Below are 23,989 nucleotides of genomic sequence, written 5' to 3'. Positions count from 1 at the left end.
GCATCTGGGGCAGAGATGATGTGCAGCAAGGTGGTGGCTGGCAGACCTGTGGTCCCACATTTGCAAGCGGGTAAATGGGTAGGAACAACTGGGGAGCGAGACACATGGTGCAATTCCAGGTTCCAGTGCGGAAAAATAAAGCCTCAAAACCTCTGACTGAAAAAAATCTGTGGGGGTTGCAGCGGTGGGAGAAACTCCCAGCCACACAGGAGAGTTTGTTGGAGAGAACCACAGGGTCCTTGAATGTACACAAACCCACCCACCTGGGAATCAGACTCAGAAGGATCCAATTTGCTTGCAGGTATCAGAGGAAGTGACTGAAAGCTGGCAGAGAGCTGAGCAAGTGGCACTGTTCCCTCTCAGACCCCTCACCCACATACAGCATCACAATGCAGCAACGAGGGTTGCCCCACCCTGGTGAACACCTAAGGCTCCACCCCTTACTATTTAACAGGTACTTCCAGACCAAAAAAATATGGCCCAAGTGAAAGAACAGATCAAAGCTGCAGAAAAAAATACAACTAAGTGATGAAGAGATAGCCAACCAATCAGATGAAGTATTCAAAACATTGGTAATCAGGATGCTCACAGAAATGGTTGAGTATAGTTGCAAAATAAAGGAAAGACTGAAGACTATGAAAAGTGAAATCAAGGAAAATGTATATGGAACGAACAGTGATGGGAAGGAAACTGGGAGTCAAATCAACGATTTGGAGCAGAAGGAAGAAATAAACATTCAACCAGAACAGAATGAGGAAACAAGAATTCAAAAAAATGAGGGGAGGCTCAGGAACCTCCAGGCCTCCAGGACAACTTTAAACATTCCAACATCCAAATCATTGGGTTGCAAGGAGAAGAGGAAGAACAAGAAACTGAAAACTTATTTGAAAACATAATGAAGGGAACTTAACCAATCTTGCAATGGAAATAGACTTCCAAGAAGTCCAGGAAGCTCAGAGAGTCCCAAAGAAGTTGGACCCAAGGAAGCACACACCAAGGCACATCATAACTACATTACCCAAGATTAAAGATAAGGAGAGAATCTTAAAAGCAAGAGGAAAGGAGGCAGTTACCTACAAAGGAGTTCCCATAAGACTGTCAGCTGATTTCTCAAAAGAAACCTTACAGGCAAGAAGGGGCTGGATAAGAAGTATTCAAAGTCATGAAAGGCAAGGACCTACATCCAAGATTACTGTATCCAGCAAAGCTATCATTTAGAATGGAAGGGCAGATAAAGGGCTTCCCAGATAAGGTCAAGTTAAAGGAGTTCATCATCACCAAGCCCTTATTATATGAAATGTTAAAGGGACTTATCTAAGAAATAGAAGAAGATCAAAAATATGAACAGTAAAATTACAACAAACTCACAACTACCAACAACTGAACCTAAAAAAACAAAAACAAGAACATATTAAGCAAACAACTAGAATAGGAACAGAACCAGAGAAATGGAGATCACATGGAGGGTTATCAGCAGGAAGGGAGAAGGGAGGAGTGGGAGGAGTGGGGAGAAAGGTACAGGGAATAAGAAGGATAAATGGTAGGTACAAAATAGACAGGAGGAGGTTAAGAACAGTATAGGAAATGGAGAAGCCAAAGAAGTTATATGTATGACCCATGGACCTGAACTAAAGGGGCAGGAAATGCGGATAGAAGGGGATTGCAGGACGGAGGGGAATAAAGGAGGGGAAAATGGGACAACTATAACAGCATAATCAATAAAATATATTAAAAAGAAAAAGAAAAATGAAAAAAAAAGGGGTTGCCAAGTAAAAAAGAAAAGATGGAGAAGTCCTTTTAGAATCAAATTACAGGAGTGAAGGTCAGCCACTCCTTGGCTAAAACGTGGGCGGGGATGGAGGCGGGTGGAGCAGCGGGGTTTAAAGAGGAAGTGGTGCTCCTCCCCCAGGCCTCACTCCAACCTTAGTCCTGAAGCTGAAGGGGCAGCACCAGATGAAGTCTTGGACCACACGTACCTCCCCAAATGAGAAGCCAAGAAGAGTTGGTGAAAATTTCCTCTTAAATTTCCTGGGAACAGATTCAGGTATAGAAATACCCTTCCCGCCACCTACCGGAAGCAGGAGAAACCACTGACAGCTTCAAGACCAGGTAACACCAGGAGGCACCCGTCTTCACTCTCAGCCTTCCCAGGAGGACACAGTTGGGTCTTCAGTCCTGGCTTCACTAATGAGGCCATGTTATCAGGGGAGATGCTTACCGAGTTTTTTAAAATGTTCTTACCATGTAAGTCTCAGAATGCAAAACAACAGCTAAGAATCTAGTTTATTGGGATTTCCAGGAAAGAGAAAGAAGATATTTAGTTTTCTCTTTCACTTCTCCTTTGCTACAGAAGGTTGGGGATAGTTCGGTTAAGATTGTATAAGTGGCTGAATCATTTTTAACACGATGCCATTCTCTCTCACTGAGTGTATGACAAGATATGTGATGGCATGACAGCTGGTCAGTGGCCCTGGAGATGCTGACTTCCTCCCTAGAGCCAGGATGGGGCTGAGGGCAGGAGTCCCGGGTTGGAGCCCAGAGTCCTGAGCATCTTGTGGGAACTCGGGCACAAGGTCTGGTCCTGGCAGACTCCCTAGGGACTTCCTGGAGTACCATGCCGAGATAACATGAGCAATCCCTCTCCCTCCCCTGTAGAAAGCTCCCTCCTCTCTGGCACCCTGGCCCTTCTCTCCTACCGTCAGAGCTTGAATCCTTTTGTTTGATTAATATGACCTATGGCTCTGTCAGTTTAGCTTCTAATGTACAAAGTTAAGGCATTTTACCACATGCTGATTTCACCCTTAAGATTAAAGAACACCTCATACTCAGAGGTGACACCCAGGGGAGAAATGAAGGCTCTCAAAGGCTGGGAGTTTGGAGAAGGAAGGAGAAGGGCAGACAGCCTCTGAAGGGCATTGAGGGCATAGGGGGCTCAAGGGGAGGCTCCAGACAACCAGACCAGATTTAGCTCATCACTTGGTTCAGGAGCTCTCCTTGTCTACACCAGGGAGTGGCACTCGGGCCTCATCTGTGTCCCTAGCAATGAAAGTCAGCTCTTTTGCAGAGCCTGTTGCCCCGGGGGCCTCCACACCCCTCACCCCTTCCTGGGACAGGCTGATGCCAAGTGAACCCAGTAAAAGTTCTGTCCAGCTTAAGTGGTAGCTTCACTCATCCTGGGAGCCTGCTTCCTCCATTCACAGATCCATTACCTCTCACAGGGGAGTGAAATCTAACCTCAACAAACAAAGCTAGAGCTAGAAAAATTCCCAGTGTGTCTGGCAATAGCAGGGGTTCAGGCACATCCCCTGCAGCTTTGGGCTCCCCAGCTGTACATGCAGTGCCCACCCAGCAGCACCTTATCTGTAGGGGGAGACATTGAGGACTTTGAGGAGGGAAATGAGGCCGACAAAAGAAATTAGGTAACCTTGCTCTGGGGAGTAGGTTTGTGTAGTTTGCTATATAGATAAGGAGAGAGTATGTAAATATAGGGTGGTGAGTCATTCATTGAATTAGAACAAGTCTGACAGGTCTTATGGGGAGCTCGCTCCTCCCTCTCCTCTCTGAGCTCAGGGGGCCCCACCCAGGGCTTTGTTTCCATTAACATGGGCTTGAAACTTACAGTGTGAGTTTCCAAAACCCAGAAGTTGGGCTTTCACTTCAACTGGAGAGGCTGAGAGCAGAAAGGATGCAGCATGTGAAAACCTAAGTCACCACTGCTTTAAAATAAGACTTAGCTGTACATTTAACAGAGCTGTCCCTTAACAACCTGCACTTGTTAAATGCATCTGAAGCGTCTTAACCAGTACTTTTATGTCTCCACGCACCCTCTTTTAGCCAAGTGCTTCCCAGGCCCTGGCCACAGGGCTCACCCCCCTCCGCCTCCTTGGGAGGTTTGCCTGTTCCAGCAGCGGGGAGTGGGGGGGGCTGCCTGAGCACTGCTTTGTTCTCTACTTCTCATCCTTGACTTTGCCTGTTGTTTGGGCCAAGGACTCCCTTCCTCTCTAGCCTATCACACAACAAACATTTCTTTCACAAATGGAAGGATCGTGTGGTCCTTCTTGACCTCAGTGGCTTTCCCTCTTTTTCTGACGTTGCTTCTGAATCAGCATTTAGCAAACTTATTGCTTAAATAAGTTGGACCCTTTGTCTCTCCAACAATGCCACACACATGTGCAACACACACGCACACACACGCACACACACACAACCTTCCAGTACTCCTCACACTGCGTTAGAAAGGTATGGTTTTTTGTTTTGTTTTTTTTAACTTACACAGAGGTTTCTTCGGAAGTGTAGTCTTGTGGCTTGAGGACAGGGCTCACCCTTCCTTCTACGTAGTACATAGTTCCTGTAGCATCCAAATGTACTTCTTGCCCACAGTGTCCTGAGCTGCCCAATTCAAAAGGAAGCTTCAAATTAAAAACCTCGTAGATCCTCTCCTGACACATGCCAGTTCTGGGCTCTTGCCTGGGCTCAGCCCCTTCCCAACCAAACCTCTGCCCAGAGTTCTGACCACACAGCCCGCTCTCACTTCATCCTTTCGGGCTCATTCTCTTGCTTTTCTCAGGTTGCTCAGTCTTGACCCTTGGCCCACTTTCTTTGCTCACTCTTACCTGAGGTCTCAATAGTTCTAAGCAACATCTTTCAGTAGGGTTGACAGATTTGCATAAAAATACAAGATGCCCAGTTAGGTTTGTATTTCAGATAACAACAAATATTTTAAATACAGATGGTCCCCAAATTAATGATTGTTTACTTGTGGTTTTTCAACTTTACCACGATGCAGAAGTAAAACACATGATAAATTACATGAGTTAGTGAACACTCCAGTATAAAACAGGCTTTGTGTTAGCTGACTTTGCCCGTCTGCAGGCTGAGGTAAGCGTTCTTAGCATGTACAAGGTAGGCTATGCTGTGATGTTCGGTAGGTTGGATGTGTTGGACGCATTTTCGACTAATGATATTTTCAAGTTGCAATGGATTTCTGCAGACCTAACCCCGTTATAAGCCGAGAAGCATCTGAACAAGCATGTCCCGTGCAAGACTGGGGACACAGTTATACTAAAAATTATGTGTCACCTGAAATTTAACTGGATGTCCCACATTTTATCTGGCAGCCTTATAGTCATTTTTCATTCATTTATCAAATATTTATGGAGAATGTGCCATGTGTCAGGCGTTGCGCTAGGTGCTAGGAAAGCCAGCCATGCCTGGTCTTTGTATCTTACAATAGATGTATTTATATACACACAGTCCACATGTACAAGTATAGGAAACTATAAGAGGGTTGATTTGGTGTTAAACCTAATATTTGTATGTCATTTGTTAGTTTTCTTCATTGCTGCATTTAATGAGCTTGTTTTTATAAACATACTAAAATTTACTTACAAAAAGGCTACCTATTAAAATAATACAATTTTAACGAATAATGATGCTAATTTTGGTTGAGCATTTCTCATCTACCATGCACAATTCGAAGTGCTTTATATGTACTAATCCTTTTTATCCACATCCCTGCTTGATGAAGGAGGACTTTTTATCCCCAGTTTACTGGTGGAAAAATGCAGGCACAAATAAATTAAGGCAGGTACCCAGTTCACAGAAGTAGTAAGCAGAAGACCCAGGCTTGAGCATGGTTCTCTGGACCGAGGGACCAGCACATTAGCCGCTGCTCTGTGCAAACCAACACTTGTCACTGCCTCATAGTGCACAAGCGGTTTCACAGTTTGTCGTGTAATCTGCCCACACGGCCAGCCAGTTAGATAACGTGAGTTGCGTTTTACAAATAGAAACTAAGTCACGGCTTTCCCGGGGCCTGGCCAAGGAGCAGTTCCTCAGACGAACAGCTTTCATATCATCCCAGGTAAGGCTCTTCCAAACAAAGGAGAAGGAGAGGACACGACAAAACAGGAAGCATCCAGCTGGCCTGCGGGGGAGGTACTTCATTTCCTACAGATAGCAGAATCAGAGAGAAAAGTTAGGGACTGGACATCGAGGACCAAAGGGATTTCGTGACTTGTCCAAGGCCTTTGCAAGTTAGACGCTGAGCCAGCCCTGACCCTGCAGCCTCCAGGCCCCCAGTCCGATTCATCTGAACCACGTCACACTGCCTCAACCCCATCTGCAGTCACTGCCCATTTCCCTATTCGTTGGTCTTGGTATGAGAAGCTACAATGGGAAATAAAGGAGGGCTCCTATTAATTTATTATCACACCAGCTTACATGCCCAAAGATAGTCTTAAAGTAGGACCAGTAAGGGAAGAAGGGAATATGATTGAGAACCACCTCAAGAACAGAGTCAGAGGGCCTGGGATGACAGGTGTACTAGAAAAAAATAATAGCCACCATTTTTGAGCCAGTTTCTGTAGTGGGATGTCTCATGCATTGTCCTGTACCCTCACCACACGCCTGCTATTTTCAACTCACCTGTAGGAAACTCAGGTTCAGAGAGGCGAAGTAACCTGCCCAGGTCACACAACTAGTCAAGGCCATGACCAGGATTCGAACTCAGGACTGTTAGTTGGAGGAGCTTAAGCTATTTTTCAGTACATCCACTGTGAAATTTTAATCGAGTGAGAGTTGGTAGATCCGGGCTTTCTGGCATGTGGAAGAAAAAGGAAAATGTAGCCTTTAACATACAACAGAAGAAAGCAAAGTAGACCATTAACAAAAAGAAATGACTTCCCAGCAGGAAACCAGGAAAGGAATTATTTGAAAGCTCAAATTGAACAAAATCAGTTTATTATATCTACCCAGTTATTCGTACGAAAATAGAGATGAAACCCTTCCTCCATCCCCGTCATTGTTTTTCTTGTGTCCATCTTCCTAAATCACGTCTGTGATCCTATCACTCAAAAAAGCAAGATTTTTCAGATGAAATCTTACTTGGAACACCAAACATGGCAAGAAATAGGAGCAAATCTATACAAGCTAAAAGTCGAGGGAGAATAGAGAAGGGAGAGGAGGTGGGCGGGGCCCTACACCCCAGACATTTCCCTCTCCCGAGCTGGCCTTGCCCTTGCCCACCTTCCTCCTCCCAAGAAGACCTTTAACCACCCTCCACAGTCCTGGGCTCCTTTCAGCCTAACATTCAAACATTCCCATACCCTGACCCCAATGACCACTTGATTTATTGCCCCTCCACATTCCTGAGCCCCAGCTAACCACAAAGGGCATGCTTACGCCAAACAGTTCTCTCACTGCTCTTCAAACACAGTGTAGATTCACCCATAGTCTCTCCTCTGCCCATCCTCTTCTCAGCCCCAATATCCACCCACCCACCTAAACCCTTTCTGTCGTTCAAGGGGCCTTCACTCGCCCTCTGTTTGCAGCTGTCTATTCCTGCCGATCACCCCCACCCCGCCCCTCGGCTCCCTGCATCCCTGCTCCTGTCCTAGCTCACTCTTCGGAGTTAACTACATACATGCCTCTCTCCCTCGTCTCTATAAGACTGAACTTTCAGAAAGGACCCTGGCTTTTCCAACTACCCTCGCCTCCCAGAACCAATAGAATAGGCACCGCATAAGGGTTCACTGAGTCTGCCCCCGTCTCTCCTGACCTACAAAGAGCAGGTGGCCCACAGGTAGAGGACGCGTGTGCCCTTTGTCATTGGCAGGCCCGGCATGTGCACCCCCGGCGTGTGCGACCTGGAGGAGATCCCCCTGGAGGAGGACGACACAAACAGCATAGAATTCCAGATCCTGGAGCACTATGCCAAACACCATGTCTTCAAGATCATGGCTGCTGTCTCCTCACCAAAGCTGCTGAGAACAAGAAGTTTGTCCCAGAAGGTACTGGGGAGTTGGTCATCAAACGAGTCGTGGACACAGGTGTCGTGGCCTTGCAGAACTTCCCGATCTAGTGAGAAGCCCATAAACCTTGCCAAGAAAAAGTCTTCTTGGAGAACACTCTTCGGAGGGGCAGAGACAGAGGCAGGTTCGCAGAGCTCAACTACAGAGACCCAAGCCAAGAATCGAAGGCAGGCGGAATGTCGAGGGGGCCGTCACGCTCAGCCAAGGGCTGGGTCCTCTTCTAACGTGGAAGAATTCATAGAGGTCGAAGGTAGGCTCGGGGGGGATTCTTTTCTCCCCTGCAACCAAACCTTTCCCTTGTTTGTGTGCATGGCAGTTCATCTCCTCCCCACTGGTAACGGGGCCTTAGGCAGGGCATCGTTGTGCCTCAGTTTCCCCAGTTATTAACAATCAATAATAATTGCCCTACTTTTCTCAAGACTGAGCAGAAAGGAAGAGGATGCCAGCGAAAGGTGATGGGACTGGCTCCAGGGTCTACGAATAAGCTTACTGTCCGGATGCTTAAACCTCTGTGCCAGAGACCAGCATAAAGGAGAGTGCTCTGGACAGGGGCTTGGGCTGCCGCTCTCCCTGAGGGAAGTCAGCCTGCCTCTCTGGGCCCCTGTGCTTCTGTCTGTACATTCGGGCATCTCGTCCTCCCTACCTCGGGGGAGAGATGAAAAGATCAGGTAGCTATATACAAAAATACTTTTCAAAGTCGAAACCGCCCTAAAAAACAATTGAGAAGCATTTTGACAAAATCTCCCTCAGCAGGACAAAATACACTGTAGTGAATACAATATTTTCACAAAAGACTTCATCACAGAGAGCTGCCCTTCATCCACAAACGTTGCCATAAGCTTCTTCAAGCATTTAAAAGAAAATGCCCCTCCTGCTGGGCTGATTGGATTGTGTAACTTTCCTATAATTAGTCAACAGGTGGCAGTAATGTCTCAATTTTTAAATCTCCTGCCTGTCCTGGCTTACTTGGACAATCAGTCCACAAGGGACAGCGTTAGATGAGTCACTATGGTCAAGGAAGCTTCCATTCCCCACCAGACACAGAGTTTGAGAACAGAAGTGAGGGTCCGATTCCCAGGGCACCTCACCCCACCCCACCGGTGGTACAGCAAGCTCCTGCCCCTGGGCGTGGCCCTGAGCTCTGGAGCAAACCCAAGTCTGAAGGCATCTACGTAGGCTTTTCTGCCGGGCCTGTTCTTCGGACTTTGCCAGGACACAGAAGATTTTACAAACTTTGGTCTTCTGGCTTTCTTGAGATAAGTGGCATTCTGCCTTTCCAAACTACAGAAGTGTCATTTGACCTTTTTTTATTTCCTAAAATTTCAAGATCTCTATATACATACATAGGTATCTCTAAAAAGTAGAAATAGTTACCTCCTACATAGGCTTAGCTGTAAACTTTTTTATACAGTTACCCTCTCTTCTTTCCCCCTTGCTTCCTTGTTTAGTTCATTGTGTGGGTTATTCGTTGGTTTTATGTTGGGTGGGACCCAAGAGAGCCTCAGGTTCCATTTCTCTTTTGCCACTTATAAATCCCAGCTCAGCAGCTGGCGTTACCTGGGTTCTTTTAACTAAAGGTCGCAATGTAGGCTGGGCTGCCATTTCCAGGACTCAGACGCTGGGCTTAATCGAGAACTGTGAGGCGATGTCCCCAGACCAAAGTCTAGTACTGAGAGGCCTTATGATGTAGAAAAATGGATGTCAAACCCATTTTAGAAACTACCAACCCAGGTTCTTTCACTCGTGAATCTTTTATTTCTCCACAGCTGTGGTTCACTATATGCAAAATGTTACAGATAAGATTAGGCTTGGCAACATGCATATAGTGTTGTTTTGTTTTTACAAACTCACTTTTGTTTATGTACTTTTCAATAAGTTTGAATCCTGAGGGGGTGCAGCACTGCCGGGTTCCTGTGCCCGATGGCCGATGGCCGTGGCTGCCAGGCTGTTTGGGAATTCGGCGGGAGCTGCGCTGCAGTTTCCCGGAGCACACTCTCCTTTGCCCAGATCGCTCCAGTTTCATTCCGTTGCCGCCAGGAGTCACCGTGCCGCTGTTTGCTTTGCACACATCAGCACGCCTCCAGCCTACGTAGCATCCATTTTCACCTGGAGCACAAACACCTTCAATTTTAAGAAGGGTTGCATGCTCCCTCTGGCTCTGGAGACCCTGCTTGTAGCCGGCAAAAATTGGCCTTGGACCACAGCCTTCTGGTCTTATTTGTCGTGAGGAAGTCCAGTTCCCAGCACACCTCTGCAGGCTGCGAGGACCTAGAGGTTATTTTTCTCTCCTACAGCAGAAGACCAAAGTTGGGCAGCCCAGGCCTGATATGATAGTCCCATACAGTCATTAGGGATTCTTATCCTGCCATCCCTCAGCTAGTGGCTTCCACCCTCAAAGTGACCTTACATTCCAAGGTGTCTGCTGGAAGTCTGGCCACCATGTCTACATTTCCAGCAGAAAGAGGAAGCAAAGGAAGGACAAACATGTGCCTTCTTTCTAAACAATTCAGCTCCCTTTTAGAAAGCTTTCTTGAAACTGCACCCAACTTCTTCTCACATCTCATTGGCCATTCTTAACTGCAGGGGAGGCTGGGAAAGTAGTTTTGTCAGCTGCATCCGTTGCTGCCTCTGACATTCCAGGAATCTGTTACAGAAAGAGAAGAAAATGGATACTGAGTAGAAAATAGCATTCTCAACCATATGGAAATCTCTCCCAAACTTTCTGCCCCTTCCCTTTAAAACAAACACCTCAGGCTGAAGGCTCAACAGCACCTTCCCAACCCTGCTCTCCTTAGCTCCACGGTGACCCGCCAAAATAGGCTCCAAAGAATGGGCAGCCTCCCTCTTCTCGCCCCACCCCCTTCCAACTTCCCCTTGCCTATCAGGAAGAACCTATTCAGATAAGAATGGAATCTTTTCCTTCTCAAGTGTTTAAAATTAAAGTATTCAAAATGGGAATCTTAACTAAAGTTAGTTCATCTGAGTCAAAATGTATTTGCTTATGGTTTTTCTCCCACACATTTTATCTGCACCCCCCACTCCATGCTCCCAATTCACAGAAATCGATATACTGTACACAGGTAAGTCAGCCTGGGTCCTTCTGGACCTGCCAGGGGCCCTGTGATTGCCCTGACACATGGAGGAGGGATGGGGGAGGAAGAGGGGTCAGGCTTTGGGATCTTTATCTGCCTTCTTTGGGTGCAAGATGGGCACAATATGGCTTCCGGTGGGAGAACCACGCACTGACCATTCTACACCGGCTGCACAAGTTCACAGAGGTAGAAGCCGTAAGCTTTTCTTTCCCGTATCCTATGGACACTGCAAAGGAAGGTTCCCATTGTCTTTGGGATCCAGCCTTTTGCCATTTCCTTGCCAATGGCCACGGGTGACCAGGGTTCTAGAGGAGGCTGTTTGGGCTGCAATAAGGTGCTTGAAAAGTGGAAAGTATATTTGGTTTGGTTGTTAACATGGGAAGGAAAGCACTGTCCTCCTGTCCTTGACCTGTCCATTCTTCTCTCTTTAATTCACTTATCTGTTTTTGAACCCTGTGGTTGGAGCATGAAAAATGACTTTTTAAGAAGCCATTATGCCTTTTTTTTTTTTAAAGGGCATTCCAGACAGAGCACTAGTCTTTGTGGCCTTCAGTGTGTGCCCAGGCGGTGGAGGGAGAGCCCCGGTGTCCCCACGCTGTGGGGGACCCAGGGAGAGAGGGTCAGATACCACCCGGGCAGCTCCATGGGATGTCTAAACCTGCTCTTCCTGTGACACAGTTCCTCCTGGGACCCAGGCGTTGCCTCTCCCCATCCTGATTTATAAAGCCCAGGGATTTCCCAGGCACACCAGCCTTCCAGCCAAAATCCCACTCTGTTACTTCAAGCCTGTGCATTAAACAATATTATTTCTCAAACATCCCATGATGGGATTGCTTCATAAGGCATCACAGACAAAGCTTGTACAAGCTTCTGAAAGTTAAGAATTTAGTAATAACTCAACAATGAATATTTTACTCCCGAACAACTCAGCAATACCACCTGCCCACCCCACTGACCCCCTTCCCCACCAGGGGCAAAGCTGACTTGTCTTTCATGGGCTGTGACATTCAGGGGGCCAATGTCATTGAAACCTTCAGGTCCCAAATGCTTTATTCTCTAGTTATATGTGCAAATACATGACATGCTCTTTTCCTGGATTATAAATTCTTGAAGGTCATGGGCTGCACTGTATGCGTCCTTGCTTCCTATCAGCATTAATTAGATGTTTCCCAGTAGACCTGGAAGAGAGAGGAGGAGAGAGGAGAGTTCGGTGTTTATTCGATAATGGGCTTGAGTAATGAATATGGCCAGAGAGCAGGCGTATTTGTCTTTCCTCAGTGACCAACCCCCATGGGCTTGTCAAACTATTGAATGCCCTCCTATGTGCATAAGGGCCAGCTCTCCAAAATATAAAGGATGTCCCCCCAAAAAAGAATAAAAATAAAAGCATAATGAGCATTTCCTCCAGCAAAGAACTAAGCATACCTGTTTCTGTTTCTTCCCTCACAAAGGGGAAAGGGGACCCCGATTTTGCAAAGACTTCAAAAGGAGGGTGCAGGACAATTGTTTCAAGGTGGTGATCCTTTCCCTGTGGACTCCTCCCCCATCCCAGCCTCTGCAAAGCAACTGCCAGTGCTTTCTCTGTGGAATGGCCTGCCCTGCACACGCGCTCCCAGGCGGTTTCCGCTCGCTCTAGGCTGGTCTTTCATTTCGGACAACTGTGCATACCAATGAGCTCGGCCAAGGTCTTCTGGGAAGGGCCTCTCAGCACCATTTTGTCTTATTTCAGCTGTGGACCCCAAAGTCGCTTCCATTGCCAACCGAGTTGCTGAAATTGTTTATTCCTGGCCACCTCCAGAAGAGCACACCCAGGGAAGAAGCTTCAAGTCCAAGAGGAGTTTGGGACCACAGGCCCTTGTCCACCTGCAGGGCCCGAGCTTCCAGCCTAGGCCTGCAAGTGCTCAAAAAGGTAAACTTCCCTTGGAGTGTTTGTGTTGGGCTGAGTGTTTTCCCGGCACAGAGAGGTATACAAGCATTTATGTACTGGTTCAGCTCAGCGCTCTGCGACTAGACCAAGGGCATAACAGCAACATGATGGAGGCACCGACCTTCAGCTTGAGAGGCCAGCCCAGGCCAAGAGGAGTGAGCCAGAAGATTGAAGCAACATGCCAAGCTCACTGCTAAGTCCAAAGAAAAGTCTAGTGAGGGAGAGGAGAAAGTACAGAGAATGCAATCAACTTTATCCACAGGGGGAAATGCAGTGTTAGATTTAATCGTGTTAGCAATGGCTAGGGGACCAGTTTGCTCACGGGAGGGCAGAGGGTCCAGATCCAGCAGCAGCCCAGAGATTTATAACATTGCCTTGGACTCCTGTGAAAAAGCAGGGGGTGTCAGACAGTATGTCTGGGGCAGGACACAAAGCAGGGCTGAGTAGTACTGATTCGGCTGGGTCTGTTGTCACCAAAATTGTAGCATTAGCTGGGACTGTACATTCCATCAGACTTGCAGAAATTTTAGAGTTCAGGGGGACAGGACCAAGCAGGAAATTCAGCCCTACACTCCCTCACTGATGACAGCCCTCTCTCCTGGCTGTCGGTCCCCACACTCCAGTGGAGGATGAGGGACAGAGCTGCGGCCTGGGTCTGCAGCACAGCGAAGCGCAAGGCAAAGGTGTCTCCCAGCCTCGGAAGCAGAGTGGTGAGTTTATCCACCCTGTGCCATACTGTTGGGACCACAGTCTATCAGCGGGGCTTAGAGTGAGGAGCTGGAGGCGAAGACACCTCTTAGTTTGCTAAGAACAAAGCGTATCCACTTTATTGTTATCTTGTGTGTGTCTGGGCAATGGAAAGCAATACCCCTAAACCAAGCTCAAGTTAAGGCCCGTATCCTCTGTGCACATGGGAAATTTGGGCCATTGTTACAGCTTTCCCTGAGAGAAGCAGCAGCATGAGATAAAAAGTACACACGGGCGATGGAGACGCACATTCTTTCTTCTCCCCAGTGACTCGAACCTCAGACTTCCCACTTAACTTGCCCTTCATTTGACCTCCTTGAGATGTGACGTCCTAGATTAATTTCTTGGCCCCTCTTTTGCTTTTATCTGGAACAAACCTGAGGACTCCAGCACTTCACAGATTGTGCCATAAGTAAAAAATTCCGTCCTCTCAGTCACGGGCTTTTCTCTGTGGATTCTGTGCTACAGCAGTGACCGTTTTCCTCATGTATCACTGTTAGCACGTTTGAGACAAGAAAAATCCTATTACTGCACCTCCTCCTTTCTGACAAACACACCAGACACCAACCTCACCGCCTCTCTGTCCATCTGCCATTTTAGCTTCTGGGGTAGGAGAATTATTAATTTTATTTAGTTTTACCCCACCTTACTGTAAAGACACAGCATAAAAGTAAACACTTTGGTATAGTAAAATAAAATCAAATTTGAAAAATAGTGTGAAAAGAAAACAGCAGCAGGAAAATGAGGTGAAGTTAGAAATGAGTTTAATTCTAAAAATGCAGGCCCAGAAGACTACACCCCTCTTAGATGGGCACCACGAACTTATCTCTCCCCTGCCTGGCAGCTAACACCAAGAGGGAGTGTGATCGGACAGGGAATATACACATCCATCCGCTTAGGAGAAGCCCGAAGAGCAGAGAGAGAAGTTTCTCCCAAATATCTTTAGAGACGGGATCCTGTGTGGTAGAACTGATGTCTTCAACAACATCTTGACAGTAAACAGGGTGATGAATTTCACCTGAGAGTTGGGGGCGAGGGAAGAAAGAAGAAAGGAGAGGGTGTCTGGGATGGTTTGTGCCTAAAATCGGCAAAGGGGAGGTGAGATTTAATTTGCTAAAAGTTACCAAGCCCTTGTCTTCCTCAATCCCTAACCAAGCTAAGCATTGTCACTGGGAAAATTTAAGAGTATTTTTTTCTTGAAAGAAAGAAATAACTGGGATTTTCCCAACAGATGCAGAAGACCAAATAATAGCCAAAATCGTTGAGCTGCTGAAATACTCAGGGGATCAGATGGAAAGAGAGGTATGGCGCTTCTAGAACTAACCCGATTTCTTTCTGTGCCCATGCTCTGGGCCATGAGAACAGCCTGTATTCCTTTTCGAAGTTCTGATTTCCACTTAGTCCTCAATTTTATTTCACTTGGAGTCAAAATTCTTCATGCTGGCTGCATCTCAAAAATGAATCACTTTGGAAAACATAAGTAAACCTTCTGGAGCCTCCTTGGAATTTTTGGAAACGAAAAGAGTAACTTTGTTATTGTAAGAAAAGACACCAATAAATTACAATTTGCTGAATAGAATTCTGAGTCTAGTTCCCCATGTAACTGATCCTCAGGGAAGTTTAGACTCTTGCGCTGGCCCCACAGCCTGGATAGCTGCGTCCCACAGCTGCTCCAAGGCTGCAGCCCTGTCTGAAATCTCCCCCTATGGCTGGACTGTTCTCTGCTCAAGTCTCTCTCAGCAATCCGGCTGGGGAGGCCAGTTAGTGTTACTTGGAACATTGGATTTCCTGCCATTTAGAAGTTGAGACCCGTCATTCCAATTAGAAACATGTGAGAGGCGCCTTCAGATAAAGCGTTGGTGAGCAGGCTCCCGCTCTACTCAGAAGGGCTTCTGAATACCACCACCCCCTCCATGTCTGTCACCCACAGGCTGCCGAGTAGTCTCTAGGGCCTGTCAATCAGGGGCTGGCCTAGGGACCCATTTCCTTGTTTGGCCAGGATCCAGGGGGAAGAAGTCAGGCTCAGGGGGCTGCAGAAGGGGGAACAGCACCTTCCACCCTAGTCACTGCGTGCTCTGTTGCTGCTCTCTCAATGCCTTTGTCACAGGCTGGTGGCCAGGGTGCTGAAGGGCATGAGACGTGGTACAGAATGAGAAATAGTGAGAAAACCGGGATCTGAGACTAAAGAGAAGGGAGGGACGGGGTGCGAACTTCAGGGCCACAAGTTAAGGTGGACAGGGGTGCGGAGGAAGCAGAAATGAGAACATGGTACATGACCCAAGGACAACCCTGTGTCTCTCCAGAGCTAACATCAATGAATAGGAGTTGTGGGGCAATTGATTTCTCCCCATTTTAAGAATGACCTTTCCATCCATGGTGGCTGCCCTTCAGAACCAACGGCTGACCTTCCTGTCCCTAGAAGAAGTTCAAGTAGATGCCAATAACGAAGGCAACAGTTGGGGACCTGAACTGGGACGTATTCAGGAGATGCCCTCCAGGGTTCTTTAAGGCTTAAAGCTTCTGGAGCTCTCCCTGCAGCCTCCTCCCACCCTCCCTTAGCAGTGACTTGCCGTAGGTGAGGGAGGCCCAGACAGGAGGCAGGAGGAAAGGCAACCCCTCTGGTTATGAAGAGAGATGCTTTCTTTCTCACCCTACAAATACTACTTGGGGAAAAACCTCACTTTGTCTGATACACTCTCTTGATGATTTGGGTGATACTCTGCATTATCGATGTACAGCACATGGTGGTTCTTCCTTTTATGTGGTTCCCCAGTAGAGAACTCGGGCAGGAACACACAAAAAGCCTGACTTGTGCTGTGGGTGTGAGTTGCCACCAGAGTGGGACAGTGACAAGGGAGAAGGGCCCGGCCCTAGCTGCAGTGCCTGCACCCGCAGCCTCATCCCGAACCTGCACCTCCTCCCCGTGATGCCAAGTAGCCAGTGGGGCCAGAAAGGGGCAGGGGGAGGGCCCAGATGCTCTGTGGGAGGTGTTCCTTTCTGCTGTTGGATTCCTTTACCATCTGGCGGAGCTGCCCGCTGAGGTTTTGAGGCTAGCTTCTTCAGCTGGGTCACTGATTAGGAGGGGTCCATTCTTGGTGTGGAGGCCGTTGGTCATTCCTGCTTCACTGTTACAGTTCAGATAGGCCCCAGTGCCTCCTGGAGGCTGGGGGTGGGCTGGGCTCAGATAAAGACACCGCTCCACCAAAAGCTTTCGGCAGCCTCTGACTCATCCCCAGAATATCCCTGTTATAAACAATATTTGTTGAAAACCTGCTCATCTTATCATTCCTCAAGCACAGAACTAGAGGATGTTCAAGTAAACATTTAGTCCCTGCTGCGGCATTTCTGTTTTCACGTGACAACCATCTTATTAATAGACGTTGCAAGGATGGCTGTAAGTGAGGGTGATGTCTGCCTTATGACTCAAGCCCTGAGATTTTCAAAAGAAACAGACACAATACTTAATTTTTTGTTAAAGGTATGGAAGTCCATAGAAGGTAGAGCAGAGAGATGCTAGGGGGAGGTAAAACAGAATGAGTAGAGCCATGGAAAGGAATCTGTGGATTAGGGTCTTCTTTTCAGTGAACTCATGCCCCTCGGGGAGTCCTCCCTGACGCCCTGTGCTCTCACAGCACCCTGCCAAATTACTAACGTTTCACAAGCATGTCCCCACGTGGGGCACTGTGCCTAGTGTTTTGCTCAATCGCCCTATAGTAGAGTTACTGTCATCATCCTGGTTTAGAGAGGACACAGCTGAAGGCAAGAGGTTAAGTAATTTCTCCAAGATTGCATAGCTAGGAAGAGCTGGAGCAGGGGTTTGAGCCAACACAGTGACTTCCAAGCTCTGGAGTCAGCCCCTGACATGACCTGTAGCAAAGTACTGGGTACTGTGTTGGATGATTAAGACCCAGAGTGAGGGCCTGGGTCTTAATCATCCACAGTACCTGCCACCGCAGGAGCTCGGGAAACATTCTGTGAATGTGGAGTGAATGGGCTGTTCGGGTCAATCACTGATTAGTCCCAGTGAGATGAAGTCACAGAGCAGGCCCGTGCCTGGTCCGGCTCTGCAGCACATTGTGCCGTGGTTGAGACCGCAATGCAGCATTTCCCGTTGGGTGTTTAGTGGCCCACTGTCGAGCTAGGTAGTCTGCCCCACTGGGCCCAGCCCCTCTACTGAATGCTTATCCTCTTGTACGCAGCTGAGGAAGGACAAGGCCTTGATGAACAGCTTCCCTGGAGGCCTGTCCTACCCCGTTTTCAAGACCATCACAGACCAGTTCCTCAGGGGTATAGATACCAGGGGAGAATCAGAGGTCAAAGCTCAGGGCTTCAAGGCTGCTCTGGCAATAGACGTCACGGCCAAGCTCACCGCCATTGACAACCACCCCATGAACAAGGTGCTAGGCTTTGGAACCAAGTACCTGAAAGAGCACTTTTCACCTTGGATCCAGCAGCATGGCGGATGGGTAAGTGCATGTTATTTAAAAACGAATCTTCCCAGATCCCAGAGTAGATGGGATGGAAAGTTTGAGGGTTTTATTTTTGTTTAGTTTTGTTTTTTTAGTGAAGGGAACACATCCGTGAAGCAGTTCTCATGGGCTTTGGACGCTTGAGTGGCAAAAGATATATCCCATTGATGGAAACATATTTTTAGTGATTATCTTCATCATCAATAAATATTTACTGAGCTCCCGAAGGGTACATGGGCTGTGTGTGTCAGGGGACAGGGACTGGTCAGAGGCGACAGGAAATGAGGAGATGCTGAGAGATGAGATGTTTAGACAGATATAATTTCTCTGTCCACGAACTCTGCAGGCAGCAGACAAGTGGCAGTCAGTCAGGAGAGGCTGGCCCTTCCTCATACTCTCAGATGCTGAAAGGCTGTGGGGATAACCCTCAGGCAGGGGTTCAGGATGACGACGACCTTTTTGACGACCCATTGGGGCTTTGACCCAGAATTTTGACGGGGACATTTTGATATAAACTAAAAAGCAAACAGTTAAATTTTCATCTGTTTTAAATTACCTGTTATCAAACAAAAGAGATATCTTCACCCCCATGCCTTAGCCCAGCCCCTCCCTCCTCCTTTATCCCCATTCCTCGAGATTTTCTTCCACCTGCCATGTTCAAATGCCGCCTACGGTCAGCCTTGTCAAAATGCTTTGCCCCAGAGCTTTAAATCTCAGAGGGTAGGCCTTTGCCCCACATTATCATTAGTCCTCTTTCTACCAGAATGTTCCGGGGCCAGTAGCAGGGTTAAGTCTCTTTGAGGCATGGCCAGCATGACCCTGGGGTGCCCAAACCAACCTTAGTCTCTCAGCAACCAGAGAGAAAGTACAACCGATCTTGCCTAAGGGACTGACGTGCCCACTGTGGTCTTCAGCGGAGGCCTGTTAATCTACCCTGTCTTCTGATATTTCCTATTTCCTGCTTTTGTACGGGGTATGATAGCCCTTAAGTGGCTGAACAACTAAGGCTCTTAAGTATTTTACATTTAAGCTGCCTCAACTCACACTAAGAGGATAGATTCCTGGACACTATTTCAGCTTTAGCTGTTCTTCCTGCCAGGACCCCTTCAAGTCCCTCCTCAGTCCCAGAGCCTTTCCCAACCGCTCCAGCTCAAGACCCTCGCCAGCCTCTGACCCTCCTACTACACTTCCTGTTTGCACTGTAATTACATACAGGAAGTCACCATCATTGTTGGCCCTGCAAATATATTTTTCCATAGAGATTATAAGTATCAGTTGGGTTCCCAGGCCAGTTCTCAAAAGTCTGCTTAGTTAATTGATGTATGCCAAATACATCATACATTGACTGAAATGCCAAATGTGTCCTATAAACAATGGTGGTTCCACACCAAAAGTACAAGCAAGAAAAGAAAAAATAAACTGGACTACTAATGAAAATTAAAAACTTTTCTATTTCAAGGGACATCACAAAAAAAGTAAAAGCACAACCCATATAATGGGAAAAATATCTGAAAGTCGTATACTTATATTTAGAATATGTAATGAACTCTTGGAACTCAAAAACAAAGAGACAAATAACCCAAGTTTTTAAATGGGCAATGGATTTGAATAGACATTTCTCCAAAGAAGACATACAAATGGCCAATGAGCACATGAAAAGACGCTTGCTTGGCATCTTCATTTTAACATTGGGGAAATGCAAATCAAAACCACAGTGAGATACCATTTCACACCCACTAGCACGGCTAAAATAAAAAAGACAAGTGTTGATGAGGACAGGAGAAATGTGAGCCCTCATACGTTGCTGGTTGGATGCTAACATGGTCCAGCCCCGTCGGAAAACAATTTGGCAGTTCCCCAAAATGTGCTACATAGAATTACCAATTCCACTCTTTGGTATGTACCCAAGAAAATTGGGAACAAATGTTCACATAAAGACTTGTACATGAATGTTCATAGAGGCATTCATTATTCAGAAGCCCCAAAGTGGAAAGAACACAAATGTTCATCAATAGTGAACAATGACGAGAAAAACCAAATGTGGCATATTCATACAATGGAATATTATTCAGCCACAAAAAGGAATGAAATATTGACAGATGGATGAACCTTGAAAACATTATCCTAAGTGAAAACAGTCAGAAAAAAAGGACCATCTATTGTATGATTTCATTTATATGAAATGTGCAGAACAGGCCGACTCAGAGACAGATTAGTGGCTTCCCGGGGCTTTGGGGAGAGGGAATGGGGAGGGACTGCTAATGAACTGGAGTTTCTTCTTGTGATGAGACTGTTCTACAATCAGACAGAGGCACAACTCTGTAAACATTCTGGGAGCCAATGAATTATATACTTTAAAGAATGAATTTTATGGCATATTTCAATAAATCTGCTATGAAAACAGTGGTTCTGATTCTAGTAAGCAAACAAAAAGGGGAAAAATACGAACATTTTTATTTACTTATTTTTAAAATTTGTATGCTAGTTTCTAATTAGAGAAAAATAGGTGGATTCTTCAGTAGAAATAATAAAGGGAACTTTCAAAGCTTTTAGAATTTGATGGTATTAGCACTTTATCACTTGCAGTTTCCATTCCAAATTTATTAGTTTACTTCCAGACCATCAAAAATCCTGATTGCAAGGCCTGGCCATAATTTAGTTTTATTTGGAGCGTGAAGCTGGAAATTAGGAAAGGGAGAAAAAAAAGAGTAAGAGAAAAAGGATTAATTTTCCAAAGTGATAGAAAAAGAGTTGTAGAAAAATAAGAACGTTGATTTAAAAATATATCTATGAGTCAACATGCGCTACAGCAGAATGAAGGAAGTGTGGGCTGAGACCTGTGCTCAGTTTCCCCGAACAGGGTACAAAACCACGGCGCTGGTGGCGGGCCTCCAGGGACCCCCATTGGCCCCAGGTATTCCGGTGCCTCTCTGGGATGTCCTTGTAGTGCGATGGGAGGAAGGAAATGACTCCTAGGCTTTCAGGAGCTCAGGGTTCATTCCTAAGTTTCTCGGTATTCTCTACGAGCACATCTAATCTTCCCAACCAAGCTGCAAATCTGTATGGACAGAATTGTGCGCGTTTATGCCTCCTTCTATCTCTAGTAGCTCCCACTGCTTCTAGATATATCATAGATGTTCAGCCAATACTGGCAGAATAATGAATCAACCAATCAAATGAATAGCAACTCTGTTTACAAGGCATGCTAAACAAGCTACCACAGGATTTTAATTTACTCTTTGGCCCTTTTTCCTCACTGTTCACACAGTCACCCTGAGCTCCTGTAACCTCTCCCTCTCTACAGCACCCTGAAAGGAGAGGCTTATAAGAGGAGAGGAATTCCTTATCCACTCTTTTGAATTTTAAATACAGCATCCAAGCCTTTTCCCATGTAGCCTGTTAGCTCTGGATGTGTAACCCAAGTCCTTAGCTGGCGTTTTCCTTGCAGGCATACCAAGGAAGCCGGTCACCTTTCCAAACCCTTCCCCCAACCCTAATATAGTCTCTGGGCCCTGGGTCGTGCCTGGGATAAGAGAGCAGAGTTAACAGGCATATGTTTTCACTTCAACAGTGAATCCGACTTGGAATTTTAAGAATCTAATTTCTCTTTTTCCCCTCTAGGAAAAAGTACTTGGGGTATCACATGAAGACGTAGACTGAAACATCAGAAGATGGGCCATCTGGAATACTCATCAGCCAACTGTGGTCCTGGGCACATGGCTCTCAGCAGAGACTCCAGGAGAAAATAAACTCGTGCAAGGCAGACGGAGCACTGACGTTGTCAAAACCATTATTCCCGTGAATCCAGAGGCATCAGGAGAGGCCTTGGTTGTGTCTGGCTCATAGACTGCAGTGTCATGGCCTTGCCATCCGTGCTTTTCAGGCCCTCCACTCAGTGTGTGAGGAGATCTAGAAAGACTATTCCTCTCAAATATTCAGATCAGAAACCATCATCCTGCCTCCGTCAGCCACCTTAGGGAAAGTGTTACAGATACTCACCGACCTCCTGAGGGCGAAATGATAAATTGCGCATGTGCCTACTCTTTGATTTCTAGTACTATTTATTTTTTTAAACTGCACTTAGGATGGCCTACTGATGTTCTCTGCAGCCTCCCTTTAGGAAGGTGCTGCTGTGCATGTTAGCAGACACAGTTCAGAGACCGGAAGTGACTGCTACATCCGCTAGTCTGGGGAAACGCTGCCACATCTGCCCTTTTGACTCACTGCTCTAGGAGGATTCTTTGGCAGTTTGAAACCTTCCATTTGGCAGAAAACAATGACTCCTACTGCCCTCAACTTTCAGTGACCTCGTCTCTGCCTCTCAAGGTCTTGGGGGATTTCTTTGTTATTTTTTGTGGGAGGGTAATGATTAGTAGCTGGTATGAAAAGGTGTCACAAGAGTATCTTGTGGTTAAAGTAAGCACTAAGTAATCGTCCTGCAATTTCTGTCAGGACCCCATGAGTTAATTTCCAGAAAGTGCTCAGAACAGTGCTTGGCCTTGGCGCCGAGGGTGCGCTTACGTGCACGGGTATGTGCTGTCCTGAGCTAAGCTGAAGATTTACACTCCTCCCAAAGCAGTCGCTGACTGTTTTTCTGAAACCGATCCTGTTCGGAATGAGGTATTTTAGTAAGTAAAATATGTTCCACAGTAAGTATTTAAGACGTACAGCAATGTTTAAAAAGGCTTTCAAATTATACGGTCTTACAAATTTCTGGATCTCTAGCACCCAACATGCAGTCTGACATAAAATAGGTGTTCAAAAAAAAAAAAACCCTCTGATGGACACATAAAGGAATGAGTTATTCAGGTATACTCTCAACTTCAAGAGAAAAGTGGACCTATCTCTTATCACATGCTTCACCACCCAACCCATCTCAATGGAACTGAGTTATTCTCTTACTTTCCCCCGCACTTTGAAAGTCAGAAATGTCAGGGCTGAAGGAGTCTCCTTTTGCAGATGGAGACACTGGAGACCATCTCTTCTCCCACCGTGATCCAAATATGTCGAACTGTTTGCAGGTTCCCAAGTGTATTATGTACTACAAGTGTAATCTTGTCATCCAGAGGCTTCATGACAACATGTTCTCCATTTGTAGCATCCTTGCCTGCTGGTCCTCTTTCCCCTATTTCCTCTAATTCAACTCTAACCCATCTTTCCAATTCACTCCTTCATTTCCACAAGGAACCATTCATAAACCCCTCTTGGCCATCATTTGCCAAAACCCTCTTTCAGCCATGGGGCTACATTTGGATGCTTTTCTTCATAAGGATATTACATAACACCGTGTATGTAGACATTGTACTTAGTACATTTGTACCATAAGAACAAGTTCTTTACACCGGATTGCAAACTCTTTCGTAAACAAGTATGATCCCTAATTTAACTTTGTATACCCAATGCCTGGCATAATTTCAGGGCCCAATTGCAGAATCATACCTTAGCCTTACTGCTGTAACCTAAAAATCAGTGAGACTGGAGTATGGCCCAAGGTGTGTGTGGTTTTAACAAGCTTTTTAACTGTTTCAATATCATCTGCTGCTTCCATCTAAGATAAAGTAACAGTACCTGAATTTAATCTCCTGCTTAAAATAACTGGAAAAAAATAGACAAAATGTTTGAAAGATTGGTTTTCATGATGTTGTGCATCAGGTAATGAAGAACTGGTCCTGAGAGACGAGAAACAAAGTGAGCCCTAGGCTTGCCCTAGAATACTGCAGGTAAAGAGTGTTCAGGCTGTGTTGGAAGGAGGAGAACCCATGCAGGGCTCAGCAGTCTCCCTGAATAGAGAAGACCGAGCCTGGGAGCCCAGGAGGGCCAAGGCAGCTAAAGTTTGCAGGGAAAATAATGGAGAGAAGAGAATAGCACACAAAGCTTCAGGGATCTGCAGAGAGGTCCCCTCAAGTTTTCAGATGAATACTGAACAATGCACACACGTGAAGA

The 23,989-nt window shown here is 46.4% G+C and overlaps 1 protein-coding gene across 1 annotated transcript; it reads left to right on the top strand.

Moving 5' to 3' along the window:
• Nucleotides 1-1,892: 1,892 nt before the first annotated feature.
• Nucleotides 1,893-22,742, top strand: BCL2L14 (BCL2 like 14). The gene is made up of 6 exons (XM_024575777.4): nt 1,893-2,109; nt 7,616-8,061; nt 12,633-12,812; nt 14,809-14,879; nt 17,777-18,043; nt 21,668-22,742. The coding sequence occupies exons 2-6, from the start codon at nt 7,623-7,625 to the stop codon at nt 21,704-21,706; spliced, it is 996 nt and encodes a 331-aa protein (XP_024431545.2). The 5' UTR covers nt 1,893-2,109; nt 7,616-7,622; the 3' UTR covers nt 21,707-22,742.
• The last annotated feature ends 1,247 nt before the right edge of the window (nt 22,743-23,989 follow it).

This window comes from Desmodus rotundus, chromosome 3, assembly GCF_022682495.2.
Source record: "Desmodus rotundus isolate HL8 chromosome 3, HLdesRot8A.1, whole genome shotgun sequence".
Classification (NCBI taxonomy): Eukaryota; Metazoa; Chordata; class Mammalia; order Chiroptera; family Phyllostomidae; genus Desmodus; species Desmodus rotundus.
The sequence above is the reverse complement of the archived record's forward strand: the minus strand, read 5'-3'. Positions and strand labels throughout refer to the sequence as shown.

Excerpts from the sequence above, each read along its gene's own strand:
- BCL2L14 (XM_024575777.4), top strand. The coding sequence starts at position 7,623 with ATGTGCACCCCCGGCGTGTGCGACCTGGAGGAGATCCCCCTGGAGGAG. Across the intron at positions 8,062-12,632 it reads AGAATTCATAGAGGTCGAAG|CTGTGGACCCCAAAGTCGCT; the intron begins GTAGGCTCGGGG and ends GTCTTATTTCAG. Across the intron at positions 14,880-17,776 it reads GGGATCAGATGGAAAGAGAG|CTGAGGAAGGACAAGGCCTT; the intron begins GTATGGCGCTTC and ends TCTTGTACGCAG.